This window comes from Microtus pennsylvanicus, chromosome 1, assembly GCF_037038515.1.
Source record: "Microtus pennsylvanicus isolate mMicPen1 chromosome 1, mMicPen1.hap1, whole genome shotgun sequence".
Lineage (NCBI taxonomy): Eukaryota > Metazoa > Chordata > Mammalia > Rodentia > Cricetidae > Microtus > Microtus pennsylvanicus.
This window is the reverse complement of record NC_134579.1, coordinates 13,545,698-13,565,324: the sequence shown is the minus strand read 5'-3', so window position 1 is coordinate 13,565,324 and position 19,627 is coordinate 13,545,698. Positions and strand designations below refer to the sequence as shown.

The following is a 19,627-nucleotide window of genomic DNA, read 5'->3' as shown; positions in this document are numbered from 1 at the left end:
CATCAGCCCTCATTGTCTGCCATGTTCAGAGAGTCCGGTTTTATCCCATACTTTTTCAGTCACAGTCCAGCTGGCCTTGGTGAGCTCCCAATAGATCAGCCCCACTGTCTCAGTGGGTGGGTGCACCCCTCGTGGTCCCTACTTCTTTGCTCATGTTCTCCCTCCTTCTGCTCCTCATTGGGACTTTGGGAGCTCAGGCCTGTGCTCCAGTGTGAATCTCTGTCTCTATCTCCATCCATTGCCAGATGAAGGTTCTATGATGATATGCAAGATATTCATCAGTATGGCTATAGGATAGCGTCATTTCAGGTTCCCTTTCCTCAGCTGCCCAAGGAACTAACTGGAGACATCGCCTTGGGCACCTGGGAGCCACTCTAGGTTCAAGTCTCTTGCCAACCCTAAGGTGGCTCCCCTAACTAAGATATGTGCTTCCCTGCTCCCCTATCCAATCTTCCTTTATCCCAATCATCCTGTTTCCCCAAGTTCCCCCCATCCTCCCCTTCTCACTTTTCTCTCCCCATCTCCCCTTACCCCCATCCCACCCCACTCCCAAGATCCCAATTTTTTGCCCGGCAATTTAAGGGAAGCAAATGACTAGCTGTATTTCAAAGGTGGTAACAAAACTCCGGCATCCAGATAAACTGATTTAGAGAGCAATTTCTGAAGTTCACTAACCTTAACTAAGGGAGGTAGTCATGGACACGTCTATAACATGAGCTCTCTGAGTGTTATGAACTCTCCCTATTAAAGAATAATGCTCATTTCTAGACACAATAGAATTGTTTATAGTAACAGAAAGCACTACTAAATCTATGTTTCTCTACAGTGAACTATCTGCGTTCCTGGTGGAATACGGCTATCACAATTGCTTAAGTTATGTGTTCCCAGGTACAGAATACTGTCCCAAGATAGAGGACACTTTTGCTTCCTGCAGAGACATTGCTACGGCACTGTTGAAACTTACCAGTGTTTAGCCTTCTGCCCACCACCCATGAAACGAGAGGCTTTGTCTCATTTCTCTATAGAAGGACGTTGGCAGCAGCTCAGCTGTACCTCACCTTTTACCCTTGCTCAGCTTTGCTCCCACAAGTTTGTGTAAATTAGAAAACAGGTTTAGGGGGTTTAAAGTTCAAGGAATTCATTCAGTCAAGGAAATTTAGGTGAATATTTCATCTGGTAAAAGAGAAATTATGCCACCACACTCTTTTGTCTCCAGGTAACAAGCAGGAAGCAAGCATTTGTTCTCTATCCCATATTTTCTCTTCTTTCCAATGGCCCCGTTCTTATTCTCCCAGCACCCCCCCCCCCATTTTTTTAGTGGAAACATAGATCCAAACAATTTAGACAGAGTTGGTAGCCCTTGCTTATCAGCATTGTCACTATTTATTTATTAAGTCACAGGTAGCTTATTATTTATGAACCAAATATAATCATTGATTGTATATGATAAAAATATAGCAACTCATGGAAACGAAACTACATACTCCAGTGATAATTTTAAATACATTTATTCTGTTGCTCCATCCAGTTCCACTTCTCAAACACTTTCCCTCTCTCCCAGATTCACTCCCTCCCCATCTCCCAGAAAAGAGCAGGTTTCCTAGGGTTATCAACCAAACAAAGCACAGCAAGATACAATAAGACCAGCCACAGACCCTTACATAAGACTGGTCGAGGCAATGCCGTAGGAGGAAGAGACTCTTATGAGCAAGTAAAGGAGTCAGAGTCACCCCACTTTCACTGTCAGAATCCATCCAAAACACCAAGCCAACAATGTAGCATATGTGCGAAGAATTATTCTTAAATAGGTAAACTGCCGTGAAAATAATTCGGATAAATCAACTCATCTTTAAAGTATGCTGGGGGATTGAAATGAATGAGGCAAAACTATATGACCAACCCCCAAAATATTCCATTCACAGCCTATTTGCTGACTAAACAAAGGCTGAGAGAATGAGAAAATATGTCAGTTTGTGGATGACACAGATTTCTTTTTAGACATGCATACTCCAAGCAAGGAGACTCGGGGTGCTCTATTGGCTTTGAGAACTTTCTCAGCTAATTGTTTTCATAATTTGTTGAAAGTTTCAGGTTTAGCATTTTATTGGAAGCAAATGTACAAAACTGGTACAAAGCATTGTCTTTTAAAATATGATTTATGTATTTTTAAGAGACCAGAAAGCCTTTAAGTGGTTTCTCCTCTGATTTGTAGCTTGTAGATGAATTTGAGTGTTTGTGTCCCCATGGTTTGAATTTGTCATTCATCTAAGGCAGCAACTTCAAAATAAGGGTTAAATAATATTAATAAATCTTTGAAGAACAATGTAATGTGCAGTAAATTATTATTGAAAAACATGTTTTACCATTAAGACATGCTGTGGAGATAGCTCACACTGCAAGGTTAATGGGGGTAAAATTGTGACTTTTATTTTCTGTGTCTATTTCATTATGCACATAAATGATATGTTCAGCCTTTCTCTTGGTTGTTTTATTACAATGAGGTCAACTGACCCAAGAGGCCATGTCCATTTTAATCCATTTAATTCTGGAACACATTTGAATTTAATTTCCTGATTTTGAAGACATCCACCTGCTGATTTTCATGACGGAATGTTGCTATGGAAAATATGCAGCTTTACTGTGAAATTTATATAGAAATTGTATCATTATATGAATGTTAGTGCATTGGGGATAGTTTAAAGAGTTTTATAATCAACACTTGAAACCAAAGTCTCTTCAGTCTCTTATTGTGTGTTTGCTTTTTAATTTCAAAAACATGGTAACAAAAAGATGATCAAAGGAAGCTTGCCATCAAGTATAGATTCATTATCTTCCTTGACAAACAAAATGAAAAAGAAAATAATTAGTAAAAGAACTTGCATCCATAATAATCAAATCAAAAAAAATTATTAAGTAATTTGCAAAATGGTTCTTGAAAGAGACATAAAAACAGCAGTTACATTTATGCAAACAGCTTCCTTCATTTCCCAGTTTCTTCATTCACTTGGTGTAAAAGGATCTCAATGAACTTACTGTCTTCCAGTGCATTAAAGTAAAATGTTTTTGAAATTATTATAAAGTGAACACAAAGTATATTATTTATTTTAACATGAACCCTCACTATACTTTCTTCTTTTTCATGTCACAGCCTTAGAAGACATAATATTTCTTAGGGAAGTATATTTGAAAAACAATCTTATATTGTAGCTAAATTAGCACAAACTTCAAAATTGATTTCCTTTTCCTATTTGAAACTCACACAACCAAGGGAAATTGTTAGTGAGAGTAAGGAAAAATTTATAATGTCAATCTTATGTCTTTATTTGATTATTCGTCTTGGACCTTTCTACCAATCCCTTTACTTAAGGGTAAAATGGGTTGTCCAGCAACTTCCCAATCCCCCCCCCCTTTTTATAATAAACATACAATAAAAATATTTATGCCACTGACACAGGAATTTTTTTACTGTTGCTATAGTTTTATTATCCTAATTATAAATACTACCATTATAAAAGACAGATATCTTTAAGATATATCTAACTATACTATTATTTTTGGATCTTAGACAAAAATCCAGAATTATGACGAACAGGTTGATTAAATGCAATGTATAAAGCATGATCTGAAATGATTTACCTTATCAAGTCCAAAGAATCAACATCAGCAAGATCTACTCATACCTTCTTCTACAAACTTATTATTATTCTCTAGAGTTATATATGCTGCGGTATGGTTGAATGACATATTGGAAGGAAAAATATATTATATATTCTAATTTTGCAGTTTTATATAGTTAGTTCTTATGAATAGATTTTTTCCTTTTGGATAAAGAAAATCCATATTTTCTAATACTTAATTGTTGCCTTTATATGGTTGTTCATCCATGCTGATTTGAAATTATTTATAAAGAAAATATTAAACGTATGTATGTGTCTTAAAATTTCAGTCATTAAGAGAATGTCCACCTATTGCTTATATATTTTAGTAACTAAAAGTATAATATCATAAAAAAGATATATTTGCTGAAGCATCGGTTTGAAGCTATGCTCATTGAGAGAAAGAATCAACATGTCAGTCACAGCTTCATAATCTATGCCGGAAAAAGGGATAAGTTCAGCGGTGGTTAGGGAGTGGTCAAGTTGAGATCTGCAGGCATGTAACAAATGGAAGATTTCCATTCACGGAAAGCACAGTGGACATAAATTATTGCCTACTGAAAAGTTGTATCAGAAACTTGTCTATATTCCTTGAAATAGTTCTGACAAGTCACGCTTAAGATCCAATTGCTGTTTAGTTCAGGTAGTGAGGCCTTATTTCTCAGACATGCTGATTGCTTCCTATTGGCTTGAATAGTTTATCAGTTTGTTCTTAACTTTGAAGTAGCATAAGGATCTTTAACTTGATATCTTTGAAATAAGAAGTGAAGTAAGTGCTGACGATAAGACTAAACCTAAATTATTCCTTCAAGTTTCAGCTTTAGTCCTAAGGCTAAAAATAACTTTTACCATAGGATTATGTTTATATCTTTCAGTTGTGTAAGACTTAGGCACCCTGTTCATAATTGAATTATGAGAATGGAAATCACTCTATTGTCCATACTTAAATGTAACATTACACATCATGCATTCTGATAATTTTCTTTTCTTTCTTTTTTTTTAATTTCTTTTTTATGTTCTCACCACACCATTGTAATGTCTACAGTTCGCCCTGTTGGTAAGTAGCCATCCTTCTATCCATTTGGCATGGCTTTGCACAGTGCTTCATAATTCATGCATAGTAGCATTTGACAGAATTAAATATATTTATTCACCCATGTTAAAATGCTTCTCGGGGGACTCTCTGCTATAACAGTTGCTCATGGCTTTTCAATTGCGTTGGTAAACCATTTTGGTAATTACTTTCTCGACACAGCAAGGAGTGGGTGTCAGTTTTCTGATAAAATAACATATTGTTAATGATGTAAACCTCTAACTTTTCCTAAGGAGGATGATATAATACTTAATTTTTTATTGTTTGTACAATATAATAGGCTATGTTTGATATTACTCAAGAGAGAAGTCTATGCATTAAATTGAGATGTTTATTTCTTATTCATCTGCTTCATTTTAAGCCAGTCAGACTCCTCTTTTTTTAGGGTTATTTCTCTTTGTGCCTGCTCATCTGCATTTTTACATAAGCGAAATTTAATAGAAATCTGCTATATGTTTGTTTAAGTGGATTCTTATCCTTAGTGTGGGGGAGTTGGGAGATATGTGTTCTTTGGCATGAAAACAGTGTTTGTGGCTAAATAGCTCATCATTGCTTTGGCTTTGCAAAAATGAATAGCATGCGCTTGTAGACATTTAAATGCTACTTATTTGTGCCTGTTTTCATGATGAAATATTTATAAATTCATTAAATTAGTAACCTCAAGCTTAGAATAACTTACCCACGAGTATGTTTAGATAGAAGAAAATTTGTGAGATGAATATATGAATGCATAAAGGCCTGGATAAATGAATGGTTCCAGCACATTTTTTTTTAGAAAAAAATGCCTAAAGTATTTTAATAACTTATTTAGGTTTCATGATTGTCCATCTAGCTTAAAAACCCTTCATAATATGCTCACCTTGTTGAAATAGGAGTGGCAGGGCTGCATCCCCATCACCCCGCTGCCCGCACGGCTAGCTTTACCTGAAATAATTACACAGAAACTGTATTCTTTTAAACACCACTTGGCCCATTAGTTCCAGCCTTTTCTCGACTAACTCTCGCACCTGGACTAGCCCATTTCTAATAATCTATGTAGCCCACGAGCTGGCTTACCAGTCATGATCTTAACCTGCGTCTGCCTGGAGTGGAAGAGTCATGGCGACTCACTGACTCAGCTTCCTTCTCCCAGCATTCTGTTCAGTCTACTCCGCCTACCTAAATTCTACCCTATCAGAGGCCAAGCAGTTTCTTTATTACTTAACCAATGAAACGACAGATAGAGAGATGACCCTCCTCCATCATCACCTGATGTTGTTGCCATTTGATGTAAATTGATTTAAGCTTATATTTTTCCCTCATTGGATGGAAGACACACAGACACTTATCATAGAGTTTGTTCTTATGTTAATAGCAAATATAGTCATCAAAACTTTGTTTTCTAAATTAGAAGTTCTCATATGCATTTTACTAGCACTCTTTTTCATTCGTGTCTTAATATTCTTACTCCTTACGTCAGATAAGTGCAGAACATCTGCGTGAATGACCTGAGCTTAAGGGGTTCATTGGGCCATACATACAACATTTCTATAAACCTCTATTGTCGTACTTCTAGGCCTAGTTTTTGATAAATTGATTGCTTAGCATAGCAACCTTAAATATACTTAAAACTTAATTAATTTAAATAACAACTTGCATTTTTTCTTAAGGCATAATAATTTAACCAATCATACTTTTCAGAACTGATGCTTGAAAATTCAGAACAATAGTACTATAATTTTACTGTACATTACTTGAATTTACAATAATCCATATTAATAATGACAATATAACAAGAGATATTTAAAAATAAGAAGAGAATGAATAAAATGGCATAGACTAGGGCTGCTGAGAAGCCAAGGACAATGGCACTGGGTTTTGATCCTACTGCATGTACTGGCTTTGTGGGAGCCTAGACTGTTTGGATGCTCACCTTCCTAAACCTGGATGAAGGGAGGAGGACCTTAGACTGCCCATAGGGCAGGGAACCCTGACTGCTCTTAGGATTGGAGAGTGAGGGGGAAGGGAGTAGTGAGTGGGGGGGAAGGGACGTGGGGAGGAGGCAGAAATTTTTAATAAAAAAAAAGAAAGAAAAGAGAGCTACTTTTCTACAATATAGCCCACCATTGGGGCTGGAGATATGGCTCAGTGGTTAAGACCACTGACTGCTCTTCCAAAGGACCCGGGTTCAATTCCCAGCACCCACATGGTAGCTCACAACTGTCTGAAGATCCAGTTGCAGGGGATCTGACACCTGCACACCAATGCACATAAAATAAAGTTAAATAAACCATAATAAAAAAAATATATATAGCCTACCATTCTCTAGCTGGCACTATTTTACATGGTTATTTTAGAACGAATGCTCTGCTCTAACACCATTCCACAGCTGCTAGTCCATTACCCAATCACTCTAGATCACGGTGCTGCAACACCATTTCAGAGCTGCTAGTCCATTACCCGATCACTCTAGATCATGGTGCTCTAACACCATTCCACAGCTGCCAGTCCATTACCCGATCACTCTAGATCATGGTGCTCTAACACCATTCCACAGCTGCCAGTCCATTACTTGATCACTCTAGATCACATCAACACTTTTCCACAAGCTCCCAAAATAAACAAACATATGGAGACTTAATATTAACTATAAGTGCTTCTCAGATAGATTAGGTTTATTACTAACTAGCTTTTACAACTTAAACTAACCTATATTTTTTATCCATGCTTTGCCATGTGCCAGTACCTTTTTTCAGCATGACATGTTCAAATTGTTTCTCTCCAAAGCTCCCAGTGACTCCCCCCTTTTTTCCCACACTCTCTTTTTGTACACAAATCTTGCCTAAACTCTACCTGTCTAGCTATTTGCCAGTAGTCCTTTATTAAACCAATGAGAACAACAAATATTCACCATGTACAAAAACATACATGCTCCATAGCATCTGGTAGGTGACAATTTCATTAGCTTTCCTCTCTCAGCACTGCTGAACTGGGTAGAGAGACCTATTTATGTATCAAAAAATAAATTCATTATTGAAACTTATCTTATAATAAAATGTATATATATATATATATATATATATATATATATATATATATTTAACCAAATTAAACATTTTAAATGTTAAGACATAGTAATTGGAAAAATGAAATTCTAACCTTTTTGGAAGTCCTAATGACTGGGCAACAAGAACCTTTCAAATTTAGAAATTTTAATTTCTTTTTTTAAAATTTCTTTTTTTAAAATTTATTTATTTATTTATTTAATTTATTTATTTATTTAATTTAATTAATTAATTATTATTTAATTAATTAATTATTTAATTTATTTTATTTATTTAATTTATTTATTTATTTATTTTAAAATTTATTTATTAAAGATTTCTGCCTCCTCCCCGCCAACCCCTCCCATTCCCCTCCCCCTCCCTCGATCAAGTCCCCCTCCCCCGATCAAGTCCCCCTCCCTCATCAGCCCAAAGAGCAATCAGGGTTCCCTGACCTGTGGGAAGTCCAAGGACCACCCACCTCCATCTAGGTCTAGTAAGGTGAGCAACCAAACTGCCTAGGCTCCCCCAAAGCCAGTACGTGCAGTAGGATCAGAAACCCATTGCCATTGTTCTTGAGTTCTCAGTAGTCCTTTTAAGAGAGTCAACCTATGGTTTTCATTGTCCGTGTTAAAATATATGATCAGATGAGTGCACATGTCCAGGAAAAAATTGGAGAAAGAACTCTTCAGATTTTGTGATTATAGCAAGCACTTTTCAAGTGAACAAAAAATAAACAGATTCAACTTACAGATTTTGGCAGCTAGAAATAATATGCTCATACACCATGCCCTTTTAACTCATTTCATAAGTTCTTAGATTACACGACAATGTTAATAATGTCTAATACATTTGCAAAATGTGTTAGAGTAATGGTTAAAACAACATGGTGTGTTCTGTGCTCTGAGATGTAGCTGTCACTTAACAGTGAGTTTCAAAAGTTACTTCCAAATTTATTCTTGTTTGAAACATTTTCTTAAATTCCCATTGGGCTGGAAATAAAGAAAAGCTTTTTGACACATTATATTTTATCTTAGAAAGTCTGCCATTTCATAAATCTGTCTTGAATGACTTATGACAGTGCTGAGAAGTATGAAGAACTATATTTCAAACGTGACAACTGCTGTGAACTTGGGAAACTGAAAGTTAGATGTGTTTTCATGGATTAATAAAGAAAAGACTGACAATGAAGAGAGCAGACTGCTGTGCATTAGCTCCTAAACTGACTTTCAGTACATTAAATGTAGATATTGAAACTTTTATATTAAATCAGAAAGGAACACACTAATTGAAATAATGAATTAAACACATTATAAAAACTCATTTTATTTATTTTAGTGGAGTCAAACACAAGTATTTTTCAACTTTGAAGATCTTATAAATAACCTAAAGAATATTCTAAAATCAAATCATAAAGAAGTGAGAAAATTACTTTATAATTCTAATGTAATTAGTGAAATATATTTTCAAACAATCAAGTAGTCTAGAAAGATGTTTCTGTATTCCTCTTATGAAAGGATTTTTTTTAAAAGTATAAATGAAATTGAGATTCCTGAGCACTGAAGGATTCAGAAAACAGCGATGAACCTTCTTTCTACACAGATGTGGAAAGCCACATTTGGAAGCTATTGAAAACGTCATAGTGAAAATTTGTCCAAACAGATAATATAGAAGATTCAATTGCATTTGAACGATCCAAGTTTACTATACCACTCAGGCCACAGTTGAAATTACACACACAATTAACTGTATTTTGAGATTCTATATAAAGTTGTTTATGTTTCTGCTGTAGAACGTATTTTTGAAAACCATCAGTTGATAATCATTTTAGGAAAGTATTCTTTGTACCGTAGTCACTGATTTGTAACGTCACCAATGTCTCAGACAGAGTCTGCTTATCTGTTAGATTTTGGGTTAGCTGTAAATCTAGATCAATGCCACTTTGATAATGAATTCACTGTGTTTTCCTGTTTTACTTTTGACACTGTTCCAAAGGCATCGCTCATAAGACAAAGCAAAATTTCATCTGAGGGCAAATCTAGCTATGGCTAGTGGAGTATTAATTTGTTTACTTGGAAATGTCTCCTGACAGGAGACCTGACAATAAGAAAATGGTCTCAGTAGGGAACCTACCTCTTTTCCTATAACCATCTGGTTTATTTTCCTATTGAAAGTCTTTTCTGCAGCATAAAAATAAAAATGAACATCTATTTTGGAGATGGGCAACGCATTTTTTTCCTTGCAGTAATTCAAAACATGATGAGTAATTTGGAAAGACTGTCATATCTACCAGCTGCCTTGCCTGTGAAGTTGAGCTCTCTTCCGTTTTGTGTCTTATGTACCATATGCTAGCTGCTGATTGCCTCAGCTGTAGAGAGGAAAAGCTGGATTAGGTGAAACTTCTGGAAATCATCAACAGCAAACACCATATATAACTTCATAAAAAATTCTAAACATTTAACCAGTTTAATCACAAAAATGTTTGCTGTTTTGATAGAACATGCCAATGCTATAAGTAGTTCAGAATAACATGTTATTGCAAAAACAATATTAAATGATTTATTTTTAAAGAAACAGTGCTAGAGAAATGTCTCAGAGGTTGAGGGTACTTGCTGCTCTTGCAGGACCCACAACGCAGCTCACAACCATTTATAACTCCAATTTATGCTGATCCACATCCATTTCTGGCCTCCACGGGCACTATACATAACTGAAGAACTAACATATAAGTGTGTATGTTATTATACACACACATACATATACTTTTCTAAAGATGAGAGAAAGAGCCATTATTTTAAAAGGAAATCTTGTGGACACAGTCATTTATGTTCATACATTGGCAAAAAATTTAATTACAGCATTATATAAATAATTTTATTCTTGAAGTCAGCAAAAATTCTAATAAAAAGATAATGAACAAAAATTTTATTTAGAGAAAATTATAATTCACACCTAATTTAGAGAATAAGATGTCAAATCATTAGAACCCCTTGAGGTTCTGAAAATCAGGCTTGAAACTGAAAGTTTGTACATAATTTATCATGGTAACTATTTCAGTTCCTTTGAAAATATGAAAACACAGAATTCTCACACTTCATTTTGAAGTATCTCCTAACAATCTCTTGCGAGGAAATCTGCGGTTTGGTTCACACAGCCTTCCTTTTCCCTTGAAAATGCCTTTCTTCCGATGACCTGAGATGGGCATCTCCTACTTGCAAGTGCTATGCTTCCTGCACCAGGCACTAAAGTTCTGTGTTTTGTAAAGTTCCATCTAATTATTACCGAACACCTTTTCTCCAACTATATTGATTACATAAAAACATTGCTATAGCTTGTAAATTTCAATTGTGTTTTTATCAGGTTAACTGTTTGGAATATTTTTAGCTAGGCTAATTTTTGAGATAAAATGCAATCATGTGTTATTTCTCATACCGCACTGATTTAAGCTTGTGTAAGTTACTATACATACATTATATCTACCAGATCAAATTGCTTTTAAACTTATTATACAAATCCTTTTCATCATTACTTAAACTTGGGAAAGAAATTCTTTTACCATTTTATTTAGTAGTACTATACTGAATTATGACACTTCCAGAAAATTTTTCCCACTTGACTCAGATTTTATATTATTGAGAGATTGTTCATGTTCTTTGTTCCTATGATTTTGATGTATTAGATTTCAACCTTGATCATGTGGTGTCTAGAATTTTGAGATAAAATAGAACCCCTTAGTCAAAAGATAATGATCTATTAACTTTGTTTTAGAAGTATTTTCTTTTCTAATATATTCATTTCTTCAAGTGTATCAGTTTTGTTGGCTTGTCTCTCTCAACATTCCATATTTATCAACTACTCTGCAGTAATAGCTAAGACATCAGTTTTATAATACATTTTATTATGTATTTTAATGTCAACTGACAACCTCCTTTTCCAGTTAGAGTTATGAAATATTACTTTTTATTTAAGTTTATTTTATTTCTTTATTTTTTCTGCTTTCCTCGCTTGCTTGTTAAACTTTACATTTCGATTACCCTTTTCTTTGTGCCATTTGGATCACTTGCTTATTTATTATATTTTTGATGGGCATATTTTTATAGAGATTTTTCTTCTGTATATACTCCCATTTAGACAATGAAAGCCTTCTAAATGATGGTTTTTTTTTTTGTTTCTTTGGGTAGTTTTGGAAGTTATGGGTTCATTATTTCACATTTATTACAATCTTTTTTGTCATTAATAAAATGGTTAATTAGTTGATATACCATCCCAATGAACTTAAATCCTGTTTTGATCTCTCACTGTTCAACTATCTAGTTAAATGCAGAAGAACATGGCTTATTTATTTTGAAAAATGGAAGTTGTATCAGGGTCATTCAATATCCCTACTTGGTAAGTTGTCTTACCATCCTATCAGAAATCATAATTTATTCTCCTTGGCGACTGTGCAAGTGTACATAAGCTGTGGGATGGATGAGATACATGGCTTTCCACAGAGAAACAGGGTCCCCCTATCTGTTTTCATTCAAATCCCCTGATTCATGAACAAGATGAACTTCAGGTATGTGAGATTTCTGGCGCTGCATAAAAAATTGTCAGAAATCAATGCTTTAGAATGACATCATTTTTCTTGAATATGTTCAGTATATACAACTTTCAAACACATACACAATTGAAGGGGAGAAATGACACTCTACTTTCAGGCTTATTTGTGTTTTATTCTCAGAATTTTGGGGTGTAGATCCCTGAAGTCTTTATTGGCCTAGATTCTGGCCAGTATCCCAGGTTTTAGAGGCTGTCCACTACACTTTAATGGCTGGACTTCAGGTCCTCTCTGTGTTGCGTTGGTGACTTTCCTATTGGTGTGATAAGACAGTACTATGACCAAGGTGGCTTATAAAAGAGTTCAGCTCATGGTTTCTGAGGATTGCAGTATGTGATTGATATTACGGTGTAGCAGGCATGATTCTGGAGCAGTAGCTGAGAGCTTGCATCTTATTTCATAAGCACAAGGCCAAGAGATAACTGGGAATAATGTGGGCCTTTGCAACTTCAGCACCCACCCTCAATACATACCTTCAAACAAAGCCACACCTCTTAATCATTCAAACAATGTTTCAGCAACAAGGAACCAAGCATTCATACATGAGATATTGGGGGCCATTCTTATTCAAACCACTACAAACATTTTATATCATACTTCTGTAACTTGACCTGCTGGGAACTACTACTTGTTTATAAACCATGCCCTTTCAAAACCTTACGGGATGATTTAGGCTCACCTGAAGTCAATCAATCAGGAATATTAATAACATCTTCAGGAAACACATTGTGTGCCATAACCTATTTGTAGAAAGAACACAGGGAAGGGAAGACCACGTGGACCATTAATTTCCAGCCAATCACAGTAGGCTTCTCTCTTTTAAGAAGTTCTTGTCAGGCTCCTAAATTTTAATTAGTGTCCTGCACAGTGGTGACTTATTTGCTAGGCCCCACACTTGACTCCAGGTCACACTCAAAGAATCAAAGAATAGCCTTTTGTGATCCTGAAACATATTTCTGTAAAGTCAGACTTAAAAGAGGGCAGAGCTGTGATGTGAAGGTATCCAGCATGGATTCCCATTCTCATCTAAACTTGACCTGTAAGCAAACTATTTTAAAATTTGTGGTTTGGGGTTATGGTAGAATTCTCTTATTATTAACTTCTTTTCTTCTGTGCAATAGCAGAAAATGGAAAAACAAGTCTAATTCCATTATAGACACTAGATATCAAAAGTTTAAATTTTTGTAGTATTTCCATATATGTGTAATATGAAAGCAATATGCTTAAATTTCATACTTAAAGAACTATGTCATATCTTTTAAACTTGTAAATAATCATATCTAAACTACTACAAGCTGAATAAATCATATTGCCATTTGAGCACCACATTATAAGAACAATTTTATTTTTAGAAATAATGGTAATTTTGGACAATGCTGTCAGGAGATATTGACATTAACAATTCTACCATGCACATTACACATAACTCTTATATGGCATTTGAATTCTTACAGAACTTATTTAAATATATTATTTTACTCAGGCAACTGGTCCATAATTATATTCATTAAATATATAAAAACATACAACCAATTAAATTTTGATTTAAGTAATTCTGAATATATTTTAAACTCTTTGGGCCAGTATTATTTCTGAAATTTATTGTTGCAGTTACTTTCATATCTGTACAAAACTCTGAGTGATTTGCTAGAAAGTACTATTCTCATCTTTCTGCTGTCTCTAGCTAACACTTAGCATGTTATAGGGGCATGCCAAACGTTGGCACAGTTACTAGATGTACACATATGCATACATAGGTAAGAGTTGCCTGGAAAATGTTTATGCAAACAGCTTTAAATAGTGCCATTAAAAGATCAAGCAATATTAATAGTAACAGGCCAGTCTTCTATGCCCCATTCTGTTGGTAGGAGATAAAATGCAACAGAAAGAAAGCACTAATGAGTTAGGACGGTGCCTTACTAAGCGTGTAATTAATGTTATTAAGAAACATTGCAATTGCATATTAAAATTCCGTTAACTAAGCAACCCTTTGGTATCAGGACATTTGTTCCTTGGTTGCAAGATTTTTTTTTTTTGTCCTTTCGATTTTGCTTTCTCTGACTGGCATCTTGTGCAATCTTTCTAAAAAAGACATGAGATAACGGGACAGGAGCTGCCTTCCTGGGACAGCTACAGTGCTGGGGTGACAGTCCTGGCAAGCTGACAGGATAAGTGAATACAAATGGATGTCTTGTCTTACCATTTACTTGAAGTATTACCTATAAGCAATGGGTTTCCCTCCTCGTTCCCAATATCCCAATGCCTTCTGCTCCACATATCAGGGATGCACCCTTCCTAATTTAAGAGATTAGGCCAATTTAGGGTTTACTTTCCAGCAACCTTTATTCTTCTTTTGTTGATTAAAAAAAATGAGATATTTGTTTTTACAAGTAATGTGGACAGGTTCTTATTAAAAACTAGGTTTTTAAAATATAAAACAATTTCCCTTGCAAATTAGTAGTACCACTAAAAGCAAAATTTCACTATTTTATTACCAAAATCTTCATCAAGATAGCAGATGGGAGATAATATGACAAAAAATATTTTGCAAGGATAAAATTTAAAACTAATGAATACAAAAAGTAATGTATTTTTAAAAGGGCAAAAGTATATATTTGTAAATGACAAAACAGCATGGAAAATGAGATTTAAATTGGTAAACTTGTTAAAAATATTAGCATAGTTTTCAACTTGTGATTTTTATATCATCAGACATTCCATGACACTGCCTATTAAACACAGAATAATTTATTTTGCTTACATGACTTCCTCTGCTTACCTATAATTGCAAGTAAATCTGCTTTAGTAATCTGAAATCTAATATAATTTAAAGTTCTCCATAAGCATGCCTGTCTTAGTTTTTAGTTCATTATTATATTAATTGTAATGTAGAAATATTTAATGACATTAGAAAATTAATGGAAATTTTCTAAAGACTATTTACTTCTGAAAATTCCATGACCCCACTCACATAATCCTTCAGTTTATCAAAACAGCAAAAAGAACAGAATAATTAAACTACCATTGTCAACATAGAAAGCAGGTGTGGCAATGTATGGGGTATATCGACACTGGGTATTGCTTCCTGTGTGAGGAATACCTGCACTCTCCCTTTTTCAGATTAACCCCTTCTTTCTTTTGCTCTCCTTGGAATCCCATCCACTATTGTTCTCTGTAGCAATTTATAAATCACCTTTCTCATTTTATGGTCACTAGATAAAAAAAAAATCACTGGCCAACTTTATTGCCTGTTATAGCCATACAATTTTAAGTTATGGACAATAACTAGGGAAGATCTGAAGTATTCCATACACCTCCAAAATTAGTCGTCTTACAATCAATGAGTTCTATAAAAGTGATCCCAAACTCTAGAGAGGTACTGCTTGGCAGCAACATGTCTTCAGTCATACAATACTGATGCAGTTGTATATGTGTAAGAGCTCTAGTCAAGAGTAGAGCATAAAGTACGGGCATTCATATACATAGCCATCCTATCACCTGACTGTTTCATATATTTTGTATTTATGAGAGCAGTGACCAATTTAGTACTTTCCTTTTTAAAACAAAAATCATTTTGACACTGAAAAAGCAGGTAGAGATAACAGACATTTGTTGAAAGAAAGATAAATATATGAATATTTTACATAGAATAATAATTTTAAATATTAACGAGAATTACATAGAATAAGAAATTAAAATATTAATGTGTTTCAGGCTTGAAAATAAGCCACGTATCTCCTCTGGAGGAATAATTGCTATGGACATAAAAATTTAGTTGATGAGTTATATAATTTAGTAACTTGATAATTTATAATTCCTTGGAAATAATAAAACTGAAACCATTATTTACACAGGCTTTACTAAAGTTATTATTATACATCCTATGTCATTGATTTGTATTTTTCATTACAAATAAATATCATCTTTGGAGATAAATTATGTTTTGGTGTATTTAAAAGTTAAATATTTGATGACATTATGTATTCAATTCCAGTATTAACAAGTTATTTTGAAATCAAGTAAAATGCCCAACAGTGAAAATAAGTACAATTGAGTGCTGAAGAACTAATCATTTATCAATTAGAATTTATTTGTCATTTAAATGAGCATTTATGTCTTGCTCCTGGCATCTATTTTATTGTAATGAAGTCAGTTCTCACTATTTTTCTTGGTCGGATAAACTTAACTGATATTCAGGAAATCCCATGCTTCAATGCTGCACAATGTCTATCTTTGTTCCTGTTTTTTGTTCCTCTGAGACCGTGAGTACTTGTTTATGGTCTTCGTACCTTGGTCTTCTGAATTCTGTGTAGGGATTCTTGAAATGTTCAAGAGCAAATTTCAATGAAGAGAAGTTACCATTTATTTCAGGAAACAAAACACAAAAATAAGGGGAAAATAAACAGCATACATCGAGTAAAAGCATGTTCCTTTTATGGAGATTGCATAGCAAGTACATGCTCAAAATATGCTCAGCTTCATCCACCTCAGCAAAGTTAGGATAATAGATGAAAGTGCCTGAAGACCACAAGAACAGGCACACAACTTGCAAGTAACAAGGAGTACACGAATTTTGAAATTCTACATCTAGGTGAGGGATATGAGACACAGAGACATGCAAACCCTGACTGACTTATCAAGCTAAAATGCTACATCGAAGAGAATAATTTGCACACATTATAGAAAGATATAAACACTTTAAGACTTCCTTGCCACTAATTAAAAAGCAATGAATGGGTTTATATCAAGGGAGAGCTGAAGCAAGTATTCCTGAGGAGGGTTGTCTTAGATGGTAACTCACTAGAATAAGATTATGGTTTGTGCTACATTAGTAATAACAATTATTCAAAGAAAGCATCATGTAATCTATTGCATATTATTCAATATTAAAAATTATAATCGTAAATTCTTAGTGTTTTGGTTGATTATGTAGCATGAAATATTATGTTTAATTATGTCATTTTCTAATAACAATCAATTTAAATTAAGAACTTAATATCTAATTGATACATTTAATAGAACATTGAAGTGAACCAAATGTCAAATTTATCCAGCAACATAACATTTTTACATAACTGATGCGCTCATTAAAAGGTTCAACTCACTCGTCTCAATATAGAAATAGTTTAGTTGAAACATGCAAAATTTTACCTTTGAAATAAACTAATGCCTGTGGACAGTTTAACATGGTCTTTGCTGCTTGGTTCGTACTCAGTTGTTGTTAATTTTGCCATTGTGTTAAAGAAGTTGTGACTAAAATAATGTGTAGCTCAAGCAAGTAATTGAGGAGATTGTTTTAAAAATATTCTTACCTATCAAATCAACAAAAACAGTTTTCTACATGAGTTAGTAGGTTCAAAGTGATTATTGTGGGATCAAGAGTTGATTCATCCAGATACCAAATCATAATGAAAGAAGACAGCGGCTGAGTGTGACTGGAACCGCTGCATATCACATCCTAATGGACCCAACTGCTGCATGACTATTTCCATGTTAATGGTAGCCGCAGAAAGTCATATGTTCCTGTAGAAACAACTTGAACATGATGTGATTAACCTTTAAGGTTCCCCTCCCCTCATCTGGAAGCCCACCTCGAGCATGGCCTCTGCTTCCTACTCATGTTCTGCTCTCTGATTTCCATTCCACCCACTCTGGCTCACCAGCAGGCATTAGCATAAGAGTGCTCTAGCATGACGTTGATTGAAGGCAGCTTGGGCTGAATGCAGTATTGAAGCATAAATTAGCAGAAATCAAATCTCATTTGCTGCGAGTTTTATTTAAATTCTCAAAACACATTTTCAACGGAATTATCCCAGACCTGCAATTTTAATTGACCTTTTGATATTAGGGTGTGCTTCTGTGACATTCATACAATGCACTTTTCTTAGATAGCTGTTGCTTTTTATTTTGTTTTTTTCTTTTAACATGTTCTGATTAAACACTGAATTGTGGAACCAGGCTTCCTTTTATCTACTCTTGCAGGCATAGCAATAAGATATAATCACCTGGCAGATTTAGCAAGTATATTAGTGCATCATAATTGTAAGAAAAATATCAAATGTTTCCAGGTTTAGAGAATAGAAATATGTTTTTCATAGTTTTTGTCTTAAAGACATGTAGTAAAATTGCCATTTTTCTAATGAGTAAATTCCTCTGGAGTTTACAACTCATTTAACTCATTTTTTTTTTGTAATTTCCTTTGGGTTTAAATGTGGGATTTGAATGGCCATCTTGAGAGTCTAACTCTGTTTCTTATATTTAATGAGAGCCCTCTCAGAATCCATTTTATATACAGCACACTTTGCTATTGTGTTCTGTTGATGGAATGCCTCCTTTGGCTGCTCCCTCCCACTGGTGCCATCACAGACACACTTTTTTTTAAAACCATCTTTGATACCACCTGATAGAAATACTGATACTGTGGAGTGTTACCAGAAGAGTTATTGATGTCATTTTTCATTTTAGTACCTCCCCCAAATAAATTTCTACAGCCAATCTTCCCTTACAGAAATTGCAATATAGATCATTGGCCAGAAGTCTACCAGAGAAAAAGTGATTGTTCTAATTTTTCCTCTTGTCCAGACTTCAGGTGACAATAGGTCAGACATTTTCAAAGACTCAAGAATTCTTTGAATTTTGCTGTGATAAATGATTTAAAATTTTATAATATAAAATAATGCTAAGACGATGGCAGATCCATTGAGACCAATGAATTGAGTTCCAGCAACAGGAAATGATTAGAATCACTAGCAAACTAATACAACTTAGAAAAAAAATCTATCGTGACTAAATATCTTATACAAAGTTTGTTTTATGAATAGTACCAATAAATCATTTGATAGACGTTTTTTACAGAGTTAAAGTTCAGGAAATTATAATTTCCAATTCTTTTTAGATAATACCACCAGGAATAACTGTTGTGCTCCAGTATGGAAAAATATTTTGTTTAAGTGATAATGGCACCTTTGGGTGCCTCCATATAGCGCAATTTCTACCTGGATGTTCTATTCCAACATTCTAAGGTTTTTTAGACCTTTGCCTCTCTCTGCTTATCTAATCAGTGTGCCCAATCAGTATCCAGATTGCTTCCAAAAGAGTCATTCTAAAAGGCAAATCTGGTTTATTCCTTGTCAAAATATTTTTGAATACGTCTTTTTTTTTTTCAAGGCAAAAGCTTAAACTCCTTTAGTGTAAATTATCAAGGCCTATTTATAGTCAGCTCACTGTGCTGGGTCCTTTTGAATCTTAAATCCCC

General features: G+C 34.4%; 1 protein-coding gene across 25 annotated transcripts in view; it reads left to right on the top strand.

Annotated features, from left to right (window-relative positions):
- Robo2 (roundabout guidance receptor 2) overlaps positions 1 to 19,627 on the top strand; it is a 1,494,745-nt gene that overhangs the window by 1,373,714 nt on the left and 101,404 nt on the right. For 9 of the 25 annotated variants that reach the window (XM_075955931.1, XM_075955511.1, XM_075955113.1 and 6 more), the window contains exon 7: positions 4,702 to 4,713. The exons of the other annotated variants lie outside the window; for them this stretch is intronic. In XM_075955931.1, coding sequence (XP_075812046.1) covers positions 4,702 to 4,713 — 12 coding nt within the window. The remainder of the gene's footprint in view (positions 1 to 4,701; positions 4,714 to 19,627) is intronic. 25 annotated transcript variants of the gene reach the window in all.